At 49.3% G+C, this 23,904-nt stretch overlaps 1 protein-coding gene across 3 annotated transcripts in view; it reads right to left on the bottom strand.

Moving 5' to 3' along the window:
• The window catches only part of COL22A1 (collagen type XXII alpha 1 chain), a 224,150-nt gene that overhangs the window by 57,504 nt on the left and 142,742 nt on the right, over nucleotides 1-23,904 (bottom strand). For all 3 annotated transcript variants that reach the window (XM_002692600.6, XM_025002008.2, XM_059874411.1), the window contains 5 exons: nucleotides 23,200-23,304; nucleotides 21,847-21,891; nucleotides 11,145-11,222; nucleotides 1,328-1,363; nucleotides 399-452 (listed from right to left, as the gene is read on the bottom strand). In XM_002692600.6, the coding sequence (XP_002692646.3) occupies nucleotides 399-452; nucleotides 1,328-1,363; nucleotides 11,145-11,222; nucleotides 21,847-21,891; nucleotides 23,200-23,304 (318 nt within the window). The remainder of the gene's footprint in view (nucleotides 1-398; nucleotides 453-1,327; nucleotides 1,364-11,144; nucleotides 11,223-21,846; nucleotides 21,892-23,199; nucleotides 23,305-23,904) is intronic.

Raw genomic sequence — 23,904 nt, 5'->3', positions numbered from 1 at the left:
CTTGCCAAACACAAAATTGAAAGTGCGTACGTGTGTGTGCACATGTGGACACACACTCACACATCTGATCTTCAACTCAGGCCGTCTTTTTCCAAACACAGGCAGAAGGACCAACTTTGAAAGAGAGGAGGGCAGAACAGCAGGAGGTGTTGTGTGGGATATAGCCAGGAACTTGCACGGTTCTGACAGCATCACACAGAAGCAAAAGAAGTGCAAGCAGACAACACACGCTTAGAGGCCACGGTGGACAAAGAGGCCAAACACACAACAGGCTCCCAGGGGAGCGGGCGGGGCTCGGTGCACAAAGCAGCTCCCCCGGGGTTTCCTGGTCAAGGGAGGCCAGGGGAGGGGGAGGGGGGTCGGCAGGGACACAACCCACACCCCTTGCCTTTACTTACATCCTGGCCAGCTGGTCCCTGGGGGCCGGGAAACCCAGGCGGGCCTCGAGATCCCTGAAGAGAAAGAAGACATCCCCCAACACTTAAAACAAAAACCAAGGGCCCCCTTGCGTGGGGTTGGTTCTCCTTGTCCAATCGCCTGGCGCACTGACCAATCTGATGGAACGGAGGTACCTGAGAGCAGCCAGGGCTTGAGGACTGGCTGTCTTCAACACACAGATAGAACGCTCTGGAAAACCTTCCCCATGAGGCTGACTGCCCAGGCCCCCTTCGCAAGCCCCCTTCTTACTCCTGCAGTGAGACGGGCCTGAGCTCACTCCGGGTGCAGGGTCGATTACCAGCCTCAGGAGCCCGCTGGCTGGACACACTGACCTGTGAGAGGACCAGTGCGGAGGCCGGCGCTCAGGTGACTGCTAGATATTTTTATTGGAAAGTCGTTGCCACCTGGCTGACAATTTCTAGATGGTACTGGGAGTCGGCCCAAATCATCTTTCAATTACGGATCTCACTTTCTGCAGGAATCTTCCTAGACTTTCCCGCCTGCCTCACAGATTAAAAGAGCACCCTCACTGGCTCCTGGCTCTGTGGCTGGGGGCAGTGAAGCTGGGATTCAAAATTACTTCCTCTGGCAATGTGATGACATGCGTGAAACCACAGCTGTCCGTCTAGAGGGAAGCAGAGGCGGCGAAAAGCAAAGGCAGTGCCGGTCTGCCCAGCTGTCACTGGAGCTCAGGGCACTGGACAACCCTCCTCCCGACTCCACCATTCCACAGGTGAGTGCCTGTATCTTCGAGAGTCTGCACTGTATAACGTTAAAGTTGTTGTTTTTTAAACTACTGTCTTTGCTGGCCTCTCCAACTTCAAATGGCTTTGATTAGCGCATAATTTCTCCCATCAAGACACAACCCTGTATTTAAGTCATACTGTACCGGAGGACCTTTTTCTCCTGGTGGTCCAGAGGGGCCCTAAGAAACAAACAAACAAGTAAGTAAGCAAACTGGAAGTGAAACGTCTGTTTAAATGTAAGGCTGGGTCCTTAAGGAAAAGCTAACACCCTCCCATCTTCTTTTAAGACAAAACTTTTTATTTTTGTATCAGGGTATAATTGATTAACAGTGTTGTGATAGTTCCAGGTGGACAGCAAAGGGACTCAGCCATACATATGCATGTATCCATTCTCCCCCAAACTCCTCCCATCCAGGCTGTCACATAACCTTGAGCAGAGTTCCCTGTGCTAGACAGTAGGTCCTTGTTGGCCATCTATTTTAAATACAGCAGTGTGTACATGTCCACCCCAAAACCTAACTATCCCTTCTTCCTCCCATCCTTTCCCCGAGGCAACCACACGCCGGTGAGTCAGTTTCTGTTCTGTAAGTTCATTTGTATCATTTCTTTTCAGATTCCACATACAAAGGATGGCATATGATACTTCTACGTCTCTGCCTGACTTCCTTCACTCACTATGACAATCTCTAGATCCACCCAATGTTGCTGCAAATGGCAATGCCATTCTTTTTAATGGCTTCCTGCATGTGTAAGGCAGTGTCACCCCCTCTCTCATGCACCCACTATCGCTGTGTGTGGGGATCCTCCTGGAACTTTCTCCACCTGCCCTGCACTGGTGCTGCCCCCTCCTGGCAGCCAGCGGGTGTCTGACGCCTAGCCCATCTCTAGCCCTGGTGTGCAGTGGACCCTGCATTTCAGCATTCTTGTGCTGCATGCCCTGCTTGCTTGGGTGGGATGGGTGGGGGAAGGGGCACGTCTAGACTCCCCAGAGTGGGCTGCATGGCTGAGGCTGCAGTGGTACCCCTTCCTGCACACACATGCACACATACAGATACATGTGTGTGTGCGTGCACACACACACACCACGGTCTGCCATCCCACACATGTGAGCAGCCTACAACCTGGCTTCCCGAGCTGCACTGAAGATGCGTGCCCTGCCTGAGGCACTATCGTCGAGTGTCAGGCCCCGAGTGAGCGGCACTGGCCCTGGGCCGCAAGCCTTCGCATCTGCAGAGAAGATGCCGCCCTGCCCTCCTGCCTGGACGTGTTCTCCTTGCCACACGTGGGTTCCCAGTATAGATGTCGGCACCCTTGGGCATCTCCCAGGCTTCTCCCAGGAGGCTCGTTAGAACCGGTCCCCAGCCCCTGGGTCACCCCATCTGGGACAGATGGCCTGGTACTGTCATTGCTTCTGGGCTCATCTGCCCTCTCTCCTCTGCCCTGGGGGTGCTCAGCACCCACTCTCCAGGACTCAGCACCACCCTGGGAATAGCCAGACACAGCAGAGCATAGCACACGGCATGCTGCTAAAATTAAAATTTTATGGTATGAGAACTTGAAAATCAAGTGTTATCATCCTCATCATTGATGATCAAACTAAGGCCAGAAGAGACAAAGAGACAGCCCAAGCCACATCGCGAGTCACTCTCCAGGTGCAGTGAGTCCCACCACCCGTTCTTGGTCCTGGGCACCTGTGTGTCCCTGAAGTGGCACCCGGGAGAACCTCCAAGATATCCGAAGAGTGAGAAGAGTCTTCACACAAAGGCACAGGTCCCAGACAGCATGACAGACCAGGTAACCTAAAAGCCTGCCCATTAAATATGTCCCAGAAATTCCTGATAAAATAAAATAAGCATCATTTTCAGTGCAGAGTTGAGCACTAAACTAGGGGAAACTTCCAGAGGACTAAGTCAAGCAGGTAAGAAGACAGTGGGCTCCGGGCTTCCCTGTGGTCCAGTGGGCAAGAATCTGCCTTGCAATGCGGGGGTCAGTGGGGGGTGCTCAGTAGTGGGACTCTTTGCAACCCCATGGACTTTGGGGCCCCATGGAGCCCCAGTGGGCACCTCTGTCCATGGAATTTTCCAGACAAAAATACTGGAGTGGGTTGCCATTTCCTACTCCAGTACTTTACTCATATCAACCTAAAAACTCCTCTCAAGAAACACAAACAACCCTTTTAACCCTCACAGAAGATTTCTTTAAGAGTAATACATGAAATACTTTCCTTATTGCACTCTGCAAATATTTACTGAGAGCCTCACATACACCAGGCGTGGCAGCCAGGGGACACGGGTTCAATCCCTGGTCCAGGAAGATTCCACAGGCCGCAGCGTAGCTAAGCCTGTGTGCACAACTCCCGAGCCTCTGCTCCAGAGCCCCAGAGCCTCAGCTACTGAAGCCCAGGCACGTCGGGTCCATACTCTGCAACAAGGGAAGCCACCGCAAAGGGCTGCCCAAGCGCTGCAATCAGGGTGTATGCCCCACTCTCTGCAACCAGAAAAAGCCCTCGTGCAGCAGTGAAGACCCAGCACAGCTGAACATAAATAAGTAAACAATTTTTTTTATTTTAAAGAGAAGACAATGGACTCAGAGTCCCACCCAGAATCTCCCTGACTCACAGATCACTTCCCCCTCCATGAGCTTTCACACTCTCGTCAAGCTGAAGGTCAATGGCACCCATGGATCAATATACATACATCCAAATGTCATTCCTACCATAGTAGCTCCTTACTGAGGCTGTATACTTACTGCTCAAGGAGAGGACTTAAGGACAGTTTATTACTGGCCTGGGGAATGCTGCCAGAGTTTAGAGGCACTTTTTGTTTCCAAATTGAACTCCAAGATGCACCTGAAGCATTTGACTTGTTCATCAGACTAAGCGTTGGATTCCTCTCATCTGTCATTTAATAGAACATCCACATGTGAAGGATGGAATTGGTTGTCAAAAAGGTCTTCATTTCAAATCTTAGTTCTATCAATTATTAATTGTTTGAGCTTGAGCACATTTGTTTTTCTGAGCTTCAGCTTCCTTATTTATAACACAAAGCTGGGTGATCACCTTGGCTCCTATGATCAGAAGCAGAAGATCCTCTAAGTAGAGAACAGGACCGGTGCCTGGCCCGTAACAGGCATTCCCACAGCCATCTTGCTACTATACTTTTAAGAAATAGCGGAGTGTGCTGTGGAGGAAGGACTGTATAATGACTTCCCAGTGTCAGTCTGAAATCTGAAGCCTAAACACGTGTTCCACAATAGCGACCCCATTTCTGAGATCACACCCTCTGATGGGTTTTATTCATGAGTCACTTTACCTGACACACATATTTTGGCCTTTGAAACCGTGTTCCACTTAAAAGGAACTACAACTCCTTGGAGAAATGACTGATCCCACATCTGGACAAGGAACATATTCAAATCTGGAACCTTCTATCATTCCAAAGATCAGGGAAACTACCAACCAGCATCTCTTACATCTGCATTGGCAGGCGGGTTCTTTACTCCTGTGGCTCAGCTGGTAAAGAATCTGCCTGCAATGTGGGAGACCTGGGTTTGACCCCTGGATTGGGAAGACCCCCTGGAGAAGGGAAAGGCTACCCACTCCAGTATTCTGGCCTGGAGAATTCCATGGACTCTATAGTCCATGGGATCACAAAGAGTCGGACGCGACTGAGCAACTTTCACTTTCACTTTCTTTACCACTAGCGCCACCTGGGAAGCCCGAAGACTGCTAGGCATGTGTTAAAAGCACTTAGGGTCAACCCGAAGAGGCTCCTATTTGCATAAATAAGACAGTCTGGACAGCAAAAGGAAGAATATCTGCCGCACATTAAAACAAACTGAATGTGTTTAAATCTGAGTTCAAAATGATTGATAAAAAACCAAAAACACCTCACTGATCATCTTTGTGAGATACCAGGGAACCAAGTCGTTATTTGAAAATAATTAACAGGAAAAATGAGGGAACACCTCTCCACCTAGAAGGACTGGAGCTACTACATAAAAGAACTGACTGAACTAAGAGAGCACCAATTTGAAAGCCTTGATGTGCTAATTGATCTAAGGCTTGGACATCAAAGGCTGTGCACGTCAAGACAAGACACCACCAGACGTCAGATACCTCCTGCTGGAAGGACACAGCCTGTGAAGTCTTGTCAGAAAGATCAAACCTGAATTTGCTCCAGCCTTGAGGCCCAAGTATGGGTGTACAGGCAACACGGGGACCAGGAAGCCCTGAGCTATTCTGTGAGCAAAGTCCAGAAGCTCCATAAGACCTAACAATAAATCTTGTTTCACCAATTTAAAAAATTGCAATTTATACGTATCTAAACTTGAAATTTGATCCCCTCTACCTTGCTCCTCCTCCCGTAGATATCTATCTAAAGACACAGCCCATTTTATTCGCCATCATCTTTTATCTGAAAGGCTCATGGGTACCACGCTACATGCTGGGCTCCCGGGGCAGGTTCAAACACTTGCTTTGCCTTTCATCAGCAGACTGAGCCAGGCCCACTGTCTGAACCTCTCCAAGCCTGAGTTTCCTCATCTGTAAGCTGAACACAATCACAGCTCGGGCTCCTAGGACCACTGAGAAGACTGCGGAAGGTGATGTGTTGCAAAGCCACACACGGGAGCCTTGCCCATTTGTGTAAGTGCTCAGTATGCCTTGGGAACCATTACAGGAACCTCAAAAAGCCTTGTTGAGTTTAGAAAGGAGCATTTTCAATTGGAAACGAGAGTAGAAATTTATTTAAAACCTTTTTTTCTTCCAACAACAGAGGAGTCCCCCTGAGACTTCAGTCGAAAAGCCAAGATTAGGATATTTGGGGTACTCAGCTCCTGGTTATACAAGAGCCCTGGGGCCTGGGTTTCCCAGGGGGCACTAGTGGTAAAGAACCTTCCTGCCAGCGCAGGAGACGTAAGAGACATGGGTTCAATCCCTGGGTCAGGAAGATCCCCTGGAGGAGGGCATGGCAACCCACTCCAGTAATTCTTGCCTGGAGAATCCCATGGAGCCTGGCGGGCTACAGTCCACAGGGTCACGAAGAGTCGGACACGACTGAAGCGACTGAGCACATTCCTGGGGTCCGGGGCGGTGCACAGCCCCTCCTCTGCAGCCCAGGGGACCTCGCTGTGCACAGAACAGGATGAGAGCACTGGGCGTGAATGAAGCTGCAGCGCCTGTCCTAAGTCCTTGGGGTGACTGCCGAGAAATGCCTGGGGTCCCCAAGTAGCAGCCGGGTGAGATAGGGCTACCTGTCTGCACACACTCCTTTAGAAGGGCAACAGGCCAGCCTGACCTGGGGATGGCAGGAGCGGTGGTGTGGTTCTCAGAACCAAAGGAACTGGACTCAACCAGGAGACAAGACATACGAACAGAAGCAACAGTGAGACTCACAGGTCAGTAGTTCAAAAGCAGCGAAGAGTGTGAGATGACCCTGGCACGAAGAAAAGTGTGTTCTCGGTCACTCAGTCGTGTCCAACTCTCCGCAACACCATGGACGGTAGCCTGCCAGGCTCCTCTGTCCATGGGATTTCCCAAGCAATGATACTGAAGTGGGTTGCCGTGCTCTCCTCCAGGGTATCTTCCCAGCCCAGGGATCAAACCCGCATCTCCTGAGACTCCTGCCTTGGCAGGTGGATTCTTTACCACTAGCACCACCGGGCAAGTCTGGTGCTACAGGACTTTACAAGGAAGGACCATGTAAACGTGAACTCCTGCTCTACTGCTGCCCTGGCTTGGAGAGCAGCTAAGGGCATCTGCTCGGAGCTAGAACGCTGGGGTCCAATCCTAGCTCCCCGACGTCCTAACTATGACTTCAGGCAAATGTCACATCTCTTACGTGAATTCCCTCATTCGTAAAATGAAAGAGAGAACAGGATCTGCTTGGCAGGGTGGCTGGGAGGACTGGGTGAGAGGATCCCATGAGCTAAGTGAGGGGATGGATGTGGGTATCTTGCTCAGAGCTGGACACTGCAAGTGGGCAGGCCATGTGAGCTGTGGTCACAAGCGCTCCAGCTTTTAGAGGCTTTCATTTCCATTCTTGTTCTATTACTCCCTGGAAGAGGGGGGAGTGGGAAAAAGAACGGCTCCACTCAGGAAACATGACAGATGCTTTCCCACATCATCAGCGCCATGCTTCCTCTCTCCCGCAGTCTGTAGGTCTATAAAGGGCTGTGAGCTCGTTTTCTTTGTATGTGAACCCTCAGTGTCTGGGCAAAGTCAGAACAAATGACTCCAGAGAGGGAACGCTGAAGACAGAGAAATGAGAGGTGATTCCAGGCAACGGAGGCTGAAAAAGATGTTAGGCGAGGAGTTTTATGGCATTTAAAGGTTCAAGGCAAGCTTCTAGGTGTTACTACCAACATGACCGCGCTGCAACCCTCCCTACACCCTTGATCTAGAAACTACTGCTCAGGCCGGGGTCCTGGGGTGCTGCTGGGGGAGCCCCGCCCTTGCTGACCTCAGGCTCAGAGGCTCAGTGAAGTTCAACAGCACTTTGATCTGCCCTCAGGCCTAACTGGGTCATTTTCAAACTTATCAGATCCCGCTAAGGAAGATCACAGGCAACCTTAAGATAAAAGGGATGTTTTGTTAATGTCTTGAAGGGAGCAGTTGAAACGCCAAACAATTGCCTCTCCATCCAGTCCCCTGCCCGGTGATGCGCAGAGCTTGGCAGAGAAAGCCTCGCTCGGGCTCCCTTCCAGGTGGGGTGAGTGCTGCTCCTGGATGCCCAAGCCTTGGAGCACAGAGCCACAGGAGGAGGGACCAGAGGAACCTAGCCTTAATGTGAGGAGGTGATGGAAATGAGCAATCCCACCCACGCTGGGGAAGCCACAGGCCAGCTGAAGCAGAGGAAGAGAGCTGGCTTCAGAGGACTGGAAGCGATGGTCCTGGTCCTGGACTAGCTGTGTGACATCAGCCAAGTCGCCTCACCTTCTGAGCCTCAGACAGTTTACCTGGAGAACACTGAAGAAGCAGACACCTTCAGTATGAGTGTGATCACTCAGTGGTGTCTGACTCTCTGCGACCCCATGGACTGTAGCCCACCAGGCTCCTCTGTCCATGGGATTTCCCAGGCAAGAAACCTGGAGCGGGTTGCCATTTCCTCCTCCAAGGGATCTTCCCAACCCAGGGACTGAACCTGTGTCATCCTGCATTGCAGGAGGATTCTTTACCACTGAGCCACCAGGGAAGCCCTAGACACCTTCAGTGACCCTCTCCAGCACCTCTAGGCACACACCCACCTGGTAGGTTCTGGTTGAGGTGCCTGCCCTGGGGCATATGTAGCCATGAGGGGATGCTTAGCCCAAGTTCCAGCCCCCTAACCCCCGTACCCTGGAGCAGCCTTCACTGACTCCCACCAGGAGTCGACCCTGGCTCCACCCCAACTTGTGTAGATCACCTCTGCAGCTGCACCGGCATCTCCAGGGCCTTGCCAGGGGAGGATGCCACTCCCCAAGGGGTGATTTCTGAGATAATTTCCCCCAATAAACCCTCAGCCCTTGAATTCTGATCTCGGGAGATGCTAATGCAGAAGCCCAGCCTTCAACAAAAGATAAACCAGCTTTCACAGGACGCAAGGGTTGAGGACGTGGATGCTCTAGACCCAGCACCAGATACAGACCACTCAGCCTGTGGCAGGGGGCTGCTGAGCCCGGGGGCATGAGGGGCGCATTCACACCCTGTTATCAGCCCCGCTCCACCTCCACATCCCCCTGAACCCTCACACAGATGGCCCGGCCAGCGGGAAGGAGCCGGGGCCAGCAGCCAAAGACAGGATTTATGGAAGCTCCATAAGGTCTCACCCACCACGGAAGCTTTTAATCAGTGGAAGTGGAGGAAGGACCCGGAGCGGTTGACTTGTGGCCTCTCGGCTGGAGGCAGCCAATTACTTTTCAGGTGGAATCACTTGGGTGGGGACGTATTTCAGGGGCGATTTCATGGCTCTGCGTTGGGAGGTGGGGCGACAAGCATCCCCCTCTGCTGCCTGGCTTTCTGATTAAGGTTTTCCTACAGTGAATCCCTGGGGAGTGGACGGGACATGCAGAGGCCCGTGAAATGACGGTGGGACCACTCCAGATCACAGTTTCTCTTCTAAGCAGCTAACGCCTGCAGGACTCGGAATCCTGACTCTGGCAGAGAAGGCCCCATTAAAAGCAGGATTTCTGAAACAAAAAGAAAGCCTGAACCTGCTGCATGTCTTCACTACATCTTTTTCCATATTGTTTCTTCTAGTTACCAACAGATTGTAAAAGACAGCCAAAGACAAAAGATAAAGCTGATGCAAGAGAGGGTTTTTTTTTTTTCCATCAGAAATTTTAGCAGAGAAATTAAGAAAGACAGATTAAAACTGGACATTTCCAAGAGGATACCACCTGCCTTCTCCCTGTTTTCCAGGGACCTTTAGGAAGACACAAGGCACTGGTCTTCCCGCCTTGAAGGCAGCCCCACTGCTGGGAGTGGAGTGGAAGCGAGGTGGTCATTCCTGGGAGGAAGAGAACACAGACGAGGGTCCCTGGGGGGAATTTCAGGGAGAGAATGAGAGGCGTAAGAGCAGCACTGGGGCAAGGAGAAGGGTTTTTACTGTGGTGCTGTGGGTAACGGCACTTCCCAGGTGGCTCAGTCGTAAAGAATCCACCAGCCAATGCAGGGGAAGCAGGAGACGTGGGTTTGACCCCTGGGTCGGGAGGATAACCCTGGAGAAGGAAATAGCAACCTACTCCAGTATTCCTGCCTGGGAAATCCAGAGAAGGCCCACGGGGTGGCAGAGTGGACGCGACTCCGTGACTGTACACACACTGTAATACACCAGGCTTCCTCTCAAGCTCTTTGAGAGACAAACCAGGCACGCTGCTGCTCTGTTTTTTGAATGAGAAACCAGGCAGAGACCAGGCCATGCGTTGCTCCAGTTTATATTCAGATTTCGTTTACTGGGAGTAAAGTCTGATCGTGCTTCTGGGTTAAGATGATGACGACGACAACATCATCAATGAAACACGGGCAGTTTGGATTCTGTGAGGTTTAGCAGCTATATCAGAAAACCACTGAGTGTTGGAGCTTCCTAGTAGACTGATGTGAATTATCCACCAAGACCACCAATCCAAAGACCACGTCACAGGATTTTATTTTGGAGATAAAAACCTCTCCTGGGGGCTTCCCTGGTGGCTCAGTGGTAAAGAATCTGCCTGCCAATGCAGAAGACACAGGTTCACTCTCTGATCTGGGAAGATCTCACTTGTCCCACAGTAACTAAGCCCATGGCCCACAACTGCTGAGCCTGTGCTCTAGAGCCTGGGAGCTTCAACTACTGAACCCACTGCCCCAACTGCCGCAGGCCACGTGCCCTCCAGCCTGTGTGCTCGCACCAAGAGACGCCGCCACAGGGAAGCCTGAGCACCCCAACTACGGAGTAGCCCCCACTTGCCGGAACTAGAGAAAAGCCCTCGCGGCGATGAAGACCCAGAAAATCCAGAAATAAATAAATAAAATAAAATTATTACAAAAAGAAAAAAAACTTTCTTGATTCTATTGATGTCGTCAGCGATATATTAATTGGAGAGGGATAATGAACTCACCTTTGCCTGAAAGAGCATGAAGGCAAGTCACTCCTCCAAGACCACACCCCTCACCCAACCAGCTCAGGTTCACTGGCTTCCACTCAGGTTTTGCCAAGTTTGGACAGTGAGTCCTTTTTTCCTCCCTTTTCTTTTTTTAATGAGCTTTGTTCTCTCACTCCTCTTTGAAAGGACACATCTTGGTCTCCCCAGAGGCCTTATTCCCATAAGAAGTACACCAGGTTACGGTAACAGCATCAGCCACAGTGCACAGGCCTACAGCCTCACTGACCCAGGGATCACGACCCACCACCAGATCAGCCCGGAAAGGAGTGGCCCTGCGGTCCTAGCAGGCCCCGGCTGTGTGTCCTGGAGCAAGGAGGTGCCGGGTGAATAAAGACTCACCGGAGGGCCGGCGACCGCCATGCCTGGCTCTCCACGGTTGCCAGGAGAGCCGGGGATCCCAGGCGCACCACGGTCCCCCTGAAAAGAGAAAACAACACAGTCAAGATGTCACCTCTGGGCAGGAGAGAGCAAAGGTGCAAGGCAGTTCCATTCCTCCCACTGTCTGGACCACACCCTCCAGCCAGCATCTCTCCCAGCACCTCACTCTGCACACTCCCTGGAGTTCATCCAAGCTGCCCCTCATCCCACTCAGTCCAAAACGCCTGGACCACAGTCACCATCTGTGACGACTCACCTTTGAGCAGTGACTGTGCCCCACTGTTGCCCATGGCTCCAGATGTGATTATAACAATATCACCCCCACCACAGGTGACCACAATTTCAAGTTTTACTGGGCTTTTTCCACATTTCTCCTGCCACCATCCTGAACTCACCCCAGAGTTGACCATGTAGCCACATTTCAACCCAGTCCCCACATCATCAATAAATGAATTCATCATTTTGCCAATAATGTACCAAGTACCTATATTTTGTGAGTCACTTTCCCAGGGGTTGCAAGGGGCAAGAATGACTGAGATACAATCTCTGCCTTCAAGCATGGTGGTTAATAGAGTGTAGGTTTAAGTTCTGGTTTCAACACTTGGTAACTGCCAGCTTCAGAGGACAACAATTTCCTTCATTTACGAAGGCCAGGGTATACCAGGAGCTGCAGGGCCAGCAGAGGCTATGTTTTTTCAGAGATCACGAGAACAGAGTGCCTGGCATGGCAGTCAATGCACTTCAGCTGCTGTGGTTGTTGCTGGTCTCAGGTGCCCATCATTCTGGACTTTGATCAGACGAGAAAAAGGAGAAGGAAAGGAAAGCAGGGGAGGAATTCTGTTTGCTACTTTCTATAGAAGGACACTGAGACGGTTATATCTTTGTATTCACAATTTCAAAATTCTCGACCTCTGAAAACAAGTGTTTACCCTAACTCATCAGGTAGCAAAAGCTGACTTGTACTGACTTAAAGGCTAATTAAAATCTTTAGACATCCCCTTTTCCATGGATATTTACACATTTCTATGGCATCACTATTGGAGAAGGCAATGGCACCCCACTCCAGTACTGGAAAATCCCATGGATGGAGGAGCCTGGTAGGTCCACAGGGTCTCGAAGAGTCGGACATGACTGAGCGACTTCACTTTCACTTTTCACTTTCATGCATTGGAGAAGGAAATGGCAGCACACCCCAGTGTTCTTACCTGGAGAATCCCAGGGATGGGAGAGCCTGGTGGGCTGCCGTCTATGGGGTCGCACAGAGTCGGACATGACTGAAGTGACTTAGCAGCAGCAGCAGCATGGCATCATTATAATGAGTTTGACGAGGAATTTTGCCCCACACACCACAGTAAATGCTATTTTCATCACTTATAAATTACTACTTTTCTAAATTCTAAATAAACCCAATCCAAAGCACACAGGACCCACACAATTTCACGTAAGAGACTGTACCCCTATATTAGGTCAGCAGATCGTAGCCAAGCCTAATACTGAAATGGGAGGTGACCCTATTCAAGCCACTTACCATCTCCAGGGTGAGCTAATTTGTATGGCAAATGGAAGTAGCCTTAGGAGGTCGTCACGAAGAGCCAATTAGATAATGTGCAACAAATTTATTCCAGGTAGAACCCAACATTGCTAGGCAACACTACTTTATCGAGGCTTATGTTTTTAAGCATTAAATGAAAATCCTACTAATAACTGGCTTACCCTGCAACCACCATCTGAATTTGAAAACTTTACATCTGGACCTTTCAGAAAAATAATGCTTCAAGATGATTTGTTTTTCCTGCAGTGTGACTGTTGCTTGGACAAGTTTGTAAGTTATATATTCATTCAACAAATGTTGGTTGTTTATTCACAGCAAACTGCAATCTGGCTCCACAACCAAAGATGACTCATTCAGGGGCCCTGCCCATTTCCAATGCTCTGTGTTCAATTCAGGAGAGAGATCGGAACAGGCTTGAGAAGTTCTCACGAAAGAGATGAACCACAGCCTAAACGCTCCCTAAACTCTGGTAACACTCTCTCCCTCCTGCCCCCAGGCCCACGGTGGCCTTGTGTCCTCAGGACCACAGCCTCCCTCTGGCCCACCCTCGCCTCTGCAAACAGTCCCCGAGAAATCCTCTTCAGAGCCCCAGATGGTGCATCCTGTTTCTTTAGAATAAAATGCTGTGGCTGATTCTGGGACTGCCAAAAAAGCTGATTTGTGCGCAGGGGGAGGGCGGGGAGGGGAGGAAGTCAAGAAATAAGGCGAAGGTGGAAAAAAGTGCAATAACTAAGAGAGATACGATCAGTGCCGGGTCCCTCGCCAGCATCCTGGACGGTGAGAGGACGAGGCGGAGGAGTTCACGCTGCCGCCGAGCGACAGCAAGTCCAGTCTCAGGACCGAGACTGAGTCCCCCTTAAAACCACATTCCCCTGCAGGTTCACGACTAACCTCTCTATCCAAAAGTTTACTCCTACCCTTGCCCTGCCCCTGCTCCCCCCAGGATAGAAGAGGATCAAAGAAAAAGGTGGGGGGTGGGGACTGAAACTGAGCAGGACCCTGCAGGGTCTTCCCGGGTATAACTCCCTCCGTGTCCTGTCCTCGATTCTTGTCTGGCCTTCCCCAAGTCCCAAAGAGCAGATTCAAGCAGTTACTAATTAGGGAAGAGAGGGGAAGCAAAAACAGGAAAATGGAAAGAAAGCAAAGAACAGCAACAAAGCAAAAAGCAGAAACAAAGGAAACGCAGTCAAGCAAGAAAAGGAATGATGACCTAAACAGTGGCTGAGCAGTGAGACAGAGTCGCAGGACTCCTAGTTTCTCCTGAAGGGCTATACATAAAAACCTGCCATGCACTTCTGAGCTGTCGTGCAGAAACCAAGATCCCCTCGCGTTAGAGGATGCTGACCAGCATGTGGATACCGGACTGGTTGGAACCAGAAGGTTGATGATTAAGATTTCCAAACATCACCCTATTACCTCACCATCAACCTGTTAGAAAGATGTCCACCAACACACCCCATGACCCTCATATAAATGTTGCTCTTCAACCCTGTCTGAAAGCTGCCAGGGCTTCGGGTCTCACTTGCCTCCCCGTTCTCTTTGCTCCAGGCATCAGACACTACTGTCCTTCGCCCCGTGGCAGCAGGCTGGCTTTGCTGTGCATCAGGCAAGCGTCCTCAAGTTTGGTTCAGTCACACAGTAATGTCAACCTGGTCCTGTGACCTTGGATGACTCCCATAACCTCTCTGGCACCCTTAAGACCCTCATCAATGAGGAAACAAAAGAACATTTTACCAAATTCCCACGTACCTACTGCAGACTCATTTACAAGGTAAGAAACTATAAAACATGGAGTGTTAAAAGGTGTATATTGTATTTTATTAGCCAAGTGCAGTTCAGTTCAGTTCAGCTGCTCAGTCGTGTCAGACTCCTTGCAACCCCATGAACCGCAGCACGCCAGGCCTCCCTGTCCATCACCAACTCCGGGAGTCCACCCAAACCCATGTCCATTGAGTTGGTGATGCCATCCAACCATCTCATCTTCTGGCGTACACTTCTCCTCCTGCCCTCAATCTTTTCCAACATCAGGGTCTTTTCAAATGAGTCAGCTCTTCGCATCAGGTGGCCAAAGTATTGGAGTTTCAGCTTCAACATCAATCCGTCCAAAGAACACCCAGGACTGATCTCCTTTAGGATGGACTGGTTGGATCTCCTTGCAGTCCAAGGGACTCTCAAGAGTCTTCTCCAACACCACAGTTCAAAAGCATCAATTCTTCGGTGCTCAGCTTTCTTTATAGTCCAACTCTCACATCCATACATGACCACAGGAAAAACCAAAGGCTTGACTAGACAGACCTTTGTTGGCAAAGTAATGTCTCTGCTTTTGAATATGCTATCTAGGTTGGTCATAACTTTCCTTCCAAGGAGTAAGCGTCTTTTAATTTCATGGCTGCAGTCACCATCTTCAGTGATTTTGGAGCCCAGAAAAATAAAGTCTGACACTGTTTCCACTGTTTCCCCATCTATTTGCCATGAAGTGATGGGACCAGATGCCATGATCTTAGCTTTCTAAATGTTGAGCTTTAAGCCAACTTTTTCACTCTCCTCTTTCACTTTCATCAAGAGGCTTTTTAGTTCTTCTTCATTTTGTGCCACAAGGGTGGTATCATCTGCATATCTGAGGTTATTGATATTTCTCCTGGCAATCTTGATTCCAGCTTGTGCTTCATCCAGCCCAGTGTTTCTCATGATGTACTCTGCATACAAGTTAAATAAGCAGGGTGAAAATATACAGCCTTGACATACCCTTTTTCCTATCTCGAATCAGTCTGTTGTTCCATGTCCTAACTGTTGCTTCCTGACCTGCATACAGGTTTCTTAAGAGGCAGGTCAAGTGGTCTGGTATTCCCATCTCTTTCAGAATTTTCCACAGTTTATTGTGATCCACACAGTCAAAGGCTTTGGCATAGTCAATAAAGCAGAAATATATATTCTTCTGGAACTCTCTTGCTTTTTCGATGATCCAGCAGATATTGGCAATTTGATCTCTGGTTCCCCTGCCTTTTCTAAAACCAGCTTGAACACCTGGAAGTTCACAGTTCATGTATTGCTGAAGCCTGGCTTGGAGAATTTTGAGCATGACTTTACTAGCGTGTGAGATGAGTGCAATTGTGCGGTAGTTTGAGCATTCTTTGGCATTCATTGCCTTTCTTTGGGACTGGAATGAAAACTGACCTTTTCCAGTCCTGTGGCCACTGCTGAGTTTTCCAAATTTGCTGACATACTGAGTGCAGCACTTTCACAGCATCATCTTTCAGGATTTGAAATAACTAAACTGGAATTCCATCACCTCCACTACCTTTGTTAGAAGTTAGTTAGCCAAGTTAGAAGACAAAAAATAAACTAAGCACTATACATATTAGAAAAATCCATATTCTTTTGCATCCCAGTTTCTCCTTTAAAAGTTAATATAGGGACTTCCCTTGTGGCCCGTGGTTAAGAATCTGCCCGCCAATGTAGGGGACACGGGTTCCATCCCTGGTTCCGGCAGACCCCACATGCCTCAGGGCAACTGAGCCAGTGCACCACAGCTACTGAGCCCGTGCCCTGAGAGCCTGTGCTCTGCAGTAAGAGAAGCCACTGCAGTGAGAAGCCTGCACTCCACCACTAGAGGGTGGTCCCTACTCACTGGAACTAGAGAGAACTCGAGTGCAGCAATGAAGACCCAGCACAGCCAAAAATGAATAAAAACTTAAAAAAAAAAAAGAACATTAACAAGGGAGTGGACCTCCCTTGTACTTTGTTTTAGCTCGCCTCCTTTCTTCTTCCCAAGGCTATATTTTATGCACAGCACAAAACCGTAACAGCTGCAAGCTAAACCACACCCATGTTGCAGTTTGTGTTCTTCTAAGTAGCTGTTCACACTCCTGCTTCTCGAACCAGCTGATCCTCACATGCGGGTCTTCTTTCATCCAGGTTCTAAGCTTCCAAATACTTCAGTTCAGTCGCTCAGTCGTGTCTGACTTTCTGTGACCCCATGGACTGCAGCACGCCAGGCTTCCCTGTCCATCGCCAACTCCCAGGGCTTACTCACTCATGTCCATCGAGTTGGTGATGCCATCCAACATCTCTATTGTCCCCTTCTCCTCCTGCCTTCAATCTTTCCCAACATCAGGGTCTTTTCAAATGAGTCAGCTCTTTGTGAGTTTCAGCTGCAACATCAATCCTTCCGATGAATATTCAGGACTGACTTCCTTTAGGATGGACTGGTTGGATCTCCTTGCAGTCCAAGGAACTCTCAAGAGTCTTCTACAACACCACAGTTCAAAAGCATCAATTCTTAGGTGCTCAGCTCTCACATCTATACATGACTACTGGAAAAACCATAGCCTTGATTAGATGCACTTTTGTTGGCAAAGTAATGTCTCTGCTTTTTAATATGCTGCCTAGCTTGGTCGTAGCTTTTCTTCCAAGGAGCAAGCATCATTTAATTTCATGTCTGCAGTCACCATCTGTGGTGATTTTGGAGCCCCCCCAAAATAAAAGTCTCTCATGGTTTCCATTATTTCTGAATACTTACCCACCAATTAAAACTCAGCCCAATCATTTCATTTCTATAAACCCACCTTTGCCTGCCCGCCTCTCAGCCTTCGAAAAACATTTGAATGTATCTTCGTTAACTTTAAGACACCACCCTCCCATTGTCTCTGACCTTCTGACTTTTATGTAAGTATCTTAAAAGAATAAATATTCCATTGATTCATTCATCCATTAGTTCAACAAATATTTGTCAAGTACCTAAATGGAGTCAGACTCTATGTTGGGCACAGCATCTACACAGTTCTGCACCCACAATGCCTACTGTTGGGCCTGGAACAGCCCTTTAACAGCCAATCCCTGAATGCCTGAATAAGTGAATCTATCATCACTCGCATTTTGTCAGGTACTAAATTTTGCTGTTGACCAAAATCAACTTTTTGCTCAGGAGGGAATATGATGAATGACCTCTGGCAGCCCTGCCAAGAATCTGAGTCACAACTAATCTCTGCTGCAGGAGCACAGGCCTGGCTCCATTTGTATGCTTATGGCCCTCTGTGATACCAACACTTCCCCGAAGCAACAGCTTAATGGACTGAAACTCGGAGAAAATGGCTCCAAGAAAAGAGCCAAAGACCTTAAAGCTCAGTCAGAATAAGCAAGGAGGTTCCTGATTAGAAGAAAGGGGGCATGTGAGCTCTAATCTAGAATAGTGACTGTGTTATCTGTTTGGAAGACACTCTGAGCCAGCCCAACAGTGTTTAGGGAGGAAAATGTGTGAGGTCATGGAAGGAGGAGGTCATTTATTGAAAAACTATGTGCTGTGAGATTACTTATCCACAGGAGCCCACTGGGGGTTAACCACGTTTTACTCCTTCATACAGAAAAGGAACAGAGTCTCAGAAACAACAAGCCCCTTGCCCTTATGTCATAGATCTTGGGCTTCCCATGTGGCATCAGTGGTAAAGAACCCACCTGCCAAGGCAAGAGACATAAGAGATGTGAGTTCGCTCCCTGGGATGGGAAGATACCCTGGAAGAGGGCATGGCAACCCACTACAGTATTCATGCCTGGAGAATCCCATGGACAGAGGAGCCTGCAGGGCTATAGCTCATAGGGTCGCAAAGACTCAGTCAGGACTAAAGCGAGGGCATGCACGCATCTATCTTACAGGTAGCTGGGCTGGGATCCTAACCCAGCTCCGTCGGAAGGCAAAGCTTGTTCATTTCGCTAGAAACAAGTCCACCCAAGAGAAGGAAAGGCATCTTTAAGAGTCTTTTTGTGGCTGTAAGTCACTATGAAGGGCTGAGAAAGCACCAAGGAAAATCCTTGTAGCGCACTCTTAAGTCCCCAGGGGTTTTCAGCACCAGGGACAGCACCCAGGCAAGGCCCACAGCTAAACGCTGTGAGGAAGGGCGTCTCTCCCCTTCCTCCCACCTTGTCCCCCCACGAGCCCCTCATTCTACAACTAAAGATCTCTCTGATTCCAATTTACCTTCCCAATGCCAGCTGACTAGGGAAACTTTTATTCTAAACTACATTCCACCTTGCAAACATATACAGTATTAACGCTGAAAGGGTCATCTGTTTACACATCTCATATGTAAACAGGGAGAGAGCACAGCTTACCATGGGCCCCATGGATTTGAAACTGGCTGGTCAACTGTACCCCAGGGCAAGGCCCTCTGCACATCTCACCCCAGGTCTCCGCCCACCTCTCTTCTCCACGCCTCACTGCCGCCTCCCAGCACTTCCACTGGGGCTTCTCTCTCCAAAAACAGGCCGACAGGGATGAGTCAGGTCTCTCTAGACCCCTCACCTTCTTGCTGAACCCTAAAGTAGACTCCACAGGGTGATCTAATGATAAGGATCACTAATATTTATTGGGCACGTACATGCGGCAAACATAAGGCTAGGCAGGCAAATACTTTATTTGCATTACATCATTTTTTCCCCAAACTCTGCCTGGGAGGTAGATTTTTATCAACCTCATAAATAAGCAGCCCAGAGAAAGGACGTCTTTACCCATTTCCGCATCTCTCGTTTCTGGTGCCCTTCCCAGTGCCCTTGCCTCCCTGCCTTCTAAGAGGCAATTGATTTCTCCCAGATCCTGAAATCCCTCCTCTAGGGGGAACTGAGAGCTCAAAGTGCTGCCGGGCAGAAGCCGGGCTCACGGCATCACGCAGGGACCTCAGACACACGGCTGAGCTGGCTGTGGATCAGGGGTCCTCCAGTCCCTGGTCCTGCCGCCCTGCTTCACACAAGCCCACTGCTCTGGGCACAAGGAATTATTTTACAGGCCTGCAAATTCAGGCAAAGTTGTTTCCATTTTTTTTTTTTCTTCTTCAGAAACTAGGGAGTTGTCAAATATCTGCTCAGATCACTCAAAAGAACTCCCTCATTTCTTTTTACTTTCATCGTGAAAAACAAAATCACCATTAGGGAACGCACTTGATCTTCGTCAGTACAACCTCAGTACGACTGCAGAGGTCACCTGCCTGAAGGGTGGAAAAAATCAGGCAGCAGGTTTAACCTAGAAAGTGAAAGTCACTCAGTCGGGTCCGACTCTTTGCAGACTATACAGTCTTTGGAATTTTCCAGGCCAGAATACTGGAGTGGGTAGCCTTTCCCTTCTCCAGGGGACCTTCCCAACCCAGGGCTTGGACCCACGTCTCCCGCATTGCAGGCAGATTCTTTAGCAACTGAGCCACAAGGGAAGCCCCCAGCAATTACTCCTGAGTGCTCAAATTCCATATCCTGGTTATTACTGTAAACCAAGATTTTACATACTATAAAAACAATATACTCTGTGGTTTTGTGGCTAAGATCCCAAAAACACAGCCAAAAAATAAAAGGAGAGAAATAAAAGAATGAGTATCTGGGCCTTCAGATAAAACTTCCCGTAAGAGCAGCATAAATGGATTCCCAAAGTGTTGTATCTTCAGTAACTGGGCTGGGTGCTAAGGATGTGGTTTAGGAAAGTGCTGGCTGACTCAGAAAGTGGGTCCAGGAAAGATAGCCGGTGACACCAAAGGCACATAAAAAGAAATTTAAAAAATCTGTTTGTATAAATATATGCAAATGGATAAAAATATGGTAACTCTACACTAATGCTTCATATAATTTTGAATATATTTGTTAAACTAAAGCAAAAAATAAACATTCTAATGTCCTTCACTGACTATGTCACCCACGTTCATAAGTTTATGCATCTGAGCTGGTCAAGCAGTCGTTCACTGGCTGTGGGGGCCTGTACAACACATGCTCTGCTCTGAACACATTCTATCTCGTGCACCTCTGGTCTTCTCCCATGGTAGGACCCTGCAGAGAACTCCTTCCTTGTCTTCCCCTTCAGCTGCTACACACATTTTAGAATCGGGACAAACATCATCTCTGCCAAGAAGCCTTCCAGAGTCAAACCAGGCTGGGCCGGGAGCCCCCTCTGAACACTTGTGCCTAAGCCTCCCTCTATCCCAGCATCTGTTCATCTGCTTCTCCCCCAGCTCCTGAGCCAATAGAGGGCTGGGGAAACGTGCCACTCATCCCTGACATCCCCCAGCCCACCTCCAGATCTGACACGCACCAGAGGCTCAGCAGATCCGCAATGAATGAGATAATAAGCATGTCGTTAATGGATGCATGAATGACTCAATGAACTCATTGATTCAGTGTAAGGATAACTTCAGGAAAACTGTCCTCATCACCCAGGAAAGTTCGCTTATGAATACTCCCTCATGGGCAAAGTCGTCTTTTCTGAGTCATGGTTACAAGTAAATTGAACAAGAGACGCCTGCTATTGACTGAAGTGTCTGCCTTTCCTCTAGGAGGCCTGGCTAGATGACAACCAACCCCCTCCCCTGCAGGGTCAGGAGGTTGGTGGAAATGAGTGACCACCTCCGGGCCTGGCCCACAAAATCTTCCCACAAGGTCCTCTACCATCTTTTCCATCATTTACTCCGGCGTACGGAGGACTCGATAGGAGACACTGAAGTCTTACAGGAGGGAGTGCACGGGACCAGGAACGTGGGCCCCTGAACGGCCGTGTGGTCAGGACTCTCCACTCACCAAAACTCCCATTACACTTCACGTGAATGCAGAATAAAGTTATATTACGTTAATCATCTGAAATCCGAGGACCCTTTGTGTCCCCAGTTAAACCAACAAGACTTGTCATTGTTTAGTCATTAAGTCATGTCCGACTCTTTTGTGATCCCTTGGACTGTAACCCACCAGGCTCCTCTGTCCACGAGATTTCCCAGGCAAGGATACTGGAGTGGGTTGCCATTTTGTCCAGGGGCTTTTCCCAACCCAGGGATCGATCTTGGGTCTCCCGCATTGACAGGTGGGTTCTTCACCACTTAGCTACCAGGGAAGACCCCAGTACAAGACTACATCTACTCCTTCACTGGCTGCATGCATCTTTTGCGACTAATTTAACTGCAAGTATTTATTAAGGAACAACTGTGTGGCACCCACTTCCATCTCATGGTTCAGAGCTGCAGAGGCTTTTGTTAGGTGACAAGCGATGAACGTGGAAGTAAACAGGGGTGCCCAGAGATGCTCACAATTAACTCTGGCATGTTCACTTTCTAAGTGCAACCCACGGTATGTACAGTTTGGTAGATAAATACTCACCTTGGTTCCCAGAGGTCCTGGCAATCCAGGTGGGCCACGAAGTCCCTGGGAAAACAAATGGGACAAAGACGATCATGGAACCACGAGTGACCATCTACCCATCTACCCTGTGCTCTGGGGACACACAGGACCGGGCTCTCTCCACGACCTGCTGTGCATAAAGCAAAAGCAGCTGGTTTTGAGACACAGGAGCCTTGGGTGTGAATTCTGACCCTATCACCTACCAGTTCTGCATGACCTCGAGCAAACCCCTCAGATCTCTCTTAGTTTCCTTTCTTAAGATCCTTTTTTTTTTTTTTCCTGTTTTTAGGTAGTGAAATTTCATTTTATTAATTTTTATTTTGTATTGGAGTATACTTGAGGTGTTGTGCTGTTTTTGAGATGTACAACAAAGCGACTCAGTTACATATACACATGTGTGCTGTGTGCTCAGTCGTGTCCCACTCTTTGTGACCCCATGGACTGTAGCCCACGAGGCTCCTCTGTCCATGGCATTTTCCAGGCAAGTGTACTGGAGTGGGGTGCCGTTTCCTTTCCAGGGAATCTTCCCGACCCAGGGATCAAGCTGCCTTTTGTGCCTCTGGTGCTGGCAGAAGGATTACACATACATACACCCACTCTTTTCCAGATTTTCCCAAATAGGTTATTACAGAGTATGGAGCAGAGTTTGCTGGGCTTGGAGGTGCTAGTTGACTACCTATATTATAGTAGTATGTATATGTTAATCCCAACCTCCTAACTTATCCCTCCCTGAAAGATCCTTATTTTTCAGATTCCCTCAAATAAGGTCAAGGCCAGGTTTCAGGTTTTTTCGCTGTAGGGGCTCTTCTGATCCCAAATTCTGGTCTCTTTCTTACTTACCACTTTCTGTCCAGGACACACTAAAATGTGTTTAAGTCCCCATGCACGTAACACCCTCATGAACTTACACACACAGCTCATCTGTCTGCAACACCCACTCTGTGCTAGTCCATCTAAAAAATAATTTCTTCCAACTTTCACTTTTTGCATAGATGCCACTTCCTGTGTGAGGCTTCCCCGGCTTACACAGATCAGGGAAACCCTTCTCCAGGATGGCCGAGCTACGGTCATCAGACTGCTCGGCTGTCTTGTGAGCATCTCAACAGCACAGGCTCTAACCCATGTCTGCGTCCTCGGAGCCTGACCCACAGCTAGCAGTCCACACGGGACCCTGTGCCGTGCTGGCCTGATGCGGGCGGGAGCCAGCTGCTGCCCCCATACAAGACCCCTTTCCCAGCCCAGCGGCTTTCTTGCAAAGTTTGACAGCGGAGCCTTTTTTCCTTTTCTAATTCCATCGTGGCTGTTACAGTCACCGAAGCCCCCGACACTTACCGGGTCTCCATCTTTCCCTCTTCCAGGGGGCCCGGGGGGCCCGGGGGAACCAGGATCGCCCCTGGGGCCGGCTGGCCCTGGGCTCCCTTCTTCTCCTGCTGCTCCCTGGAAAGACAAGTGACAGTGTCCGGGATCAACGAGATGCAGAAAGTAAGGTTTTCAATGGACGACCAATCTAAAGGGAGGGCTTCCCTGGCGGCTCGGTGGTCATAAAACCACCTGCCAATGCAGGGGCAGAGGGTTCAATCCTTGGGTCAAGAAGATCCCCTAGAGTAGGAAATGGCAACCCACTCCAGTAACCTTGCTTGGAAAATTCCATGGGCAGAGGAGCCTGGCAAGGCACATGGGGTTGCAAAAGAGTCAGACACGACTTAGTGACTAAACCGCCACCACCTCCTGAAAGGGATGGGTGGGCTTCCTGGTGATGCCCTGCTTCAGAAAGCCAACCCCTTCTGAAGGCACAGAGGACAAGCTGTGTAATGAGACCCCCAAATTCATATGCCAAAGCCCTCAACTCCAGCACTTCAATGTAGAAATATGGTGTAATTAGTTGAGAGGTGCTGATACTGGAGTAGCATGGAGCCTAACCCAGAAAGAACTGCTGTCCTCACGAGAAAGGGAAATCTGGACACAGGCCTGTGTAGAGGGAAGTCCATGTGAAGACACGGAGAAAAGACAGACATCAATAATCCAGGGAGAGGGGCC

The sequence above is a fragment of the Bos taurus genome, chromosome 14 (assembly GCF_002263795.3).
Source record: "Bos taurus isolate L1 Dominette 01449 registration number 42190680 breed Hereford chromosome 14, ARS-UCD2.0, whole genome shotgun sequence".
In the NCBI taxonomy this organism is placed as follows: Eukaryota; Metazoa; Chordata; class Mammalia; order Artiodactyla; family Bovidae; genus Bos; species Bos taurus.
Note: the sequence above shows the minus strand (reverse complement) of the source record. Positions and strands in the feature narration are given on the sequence as shown.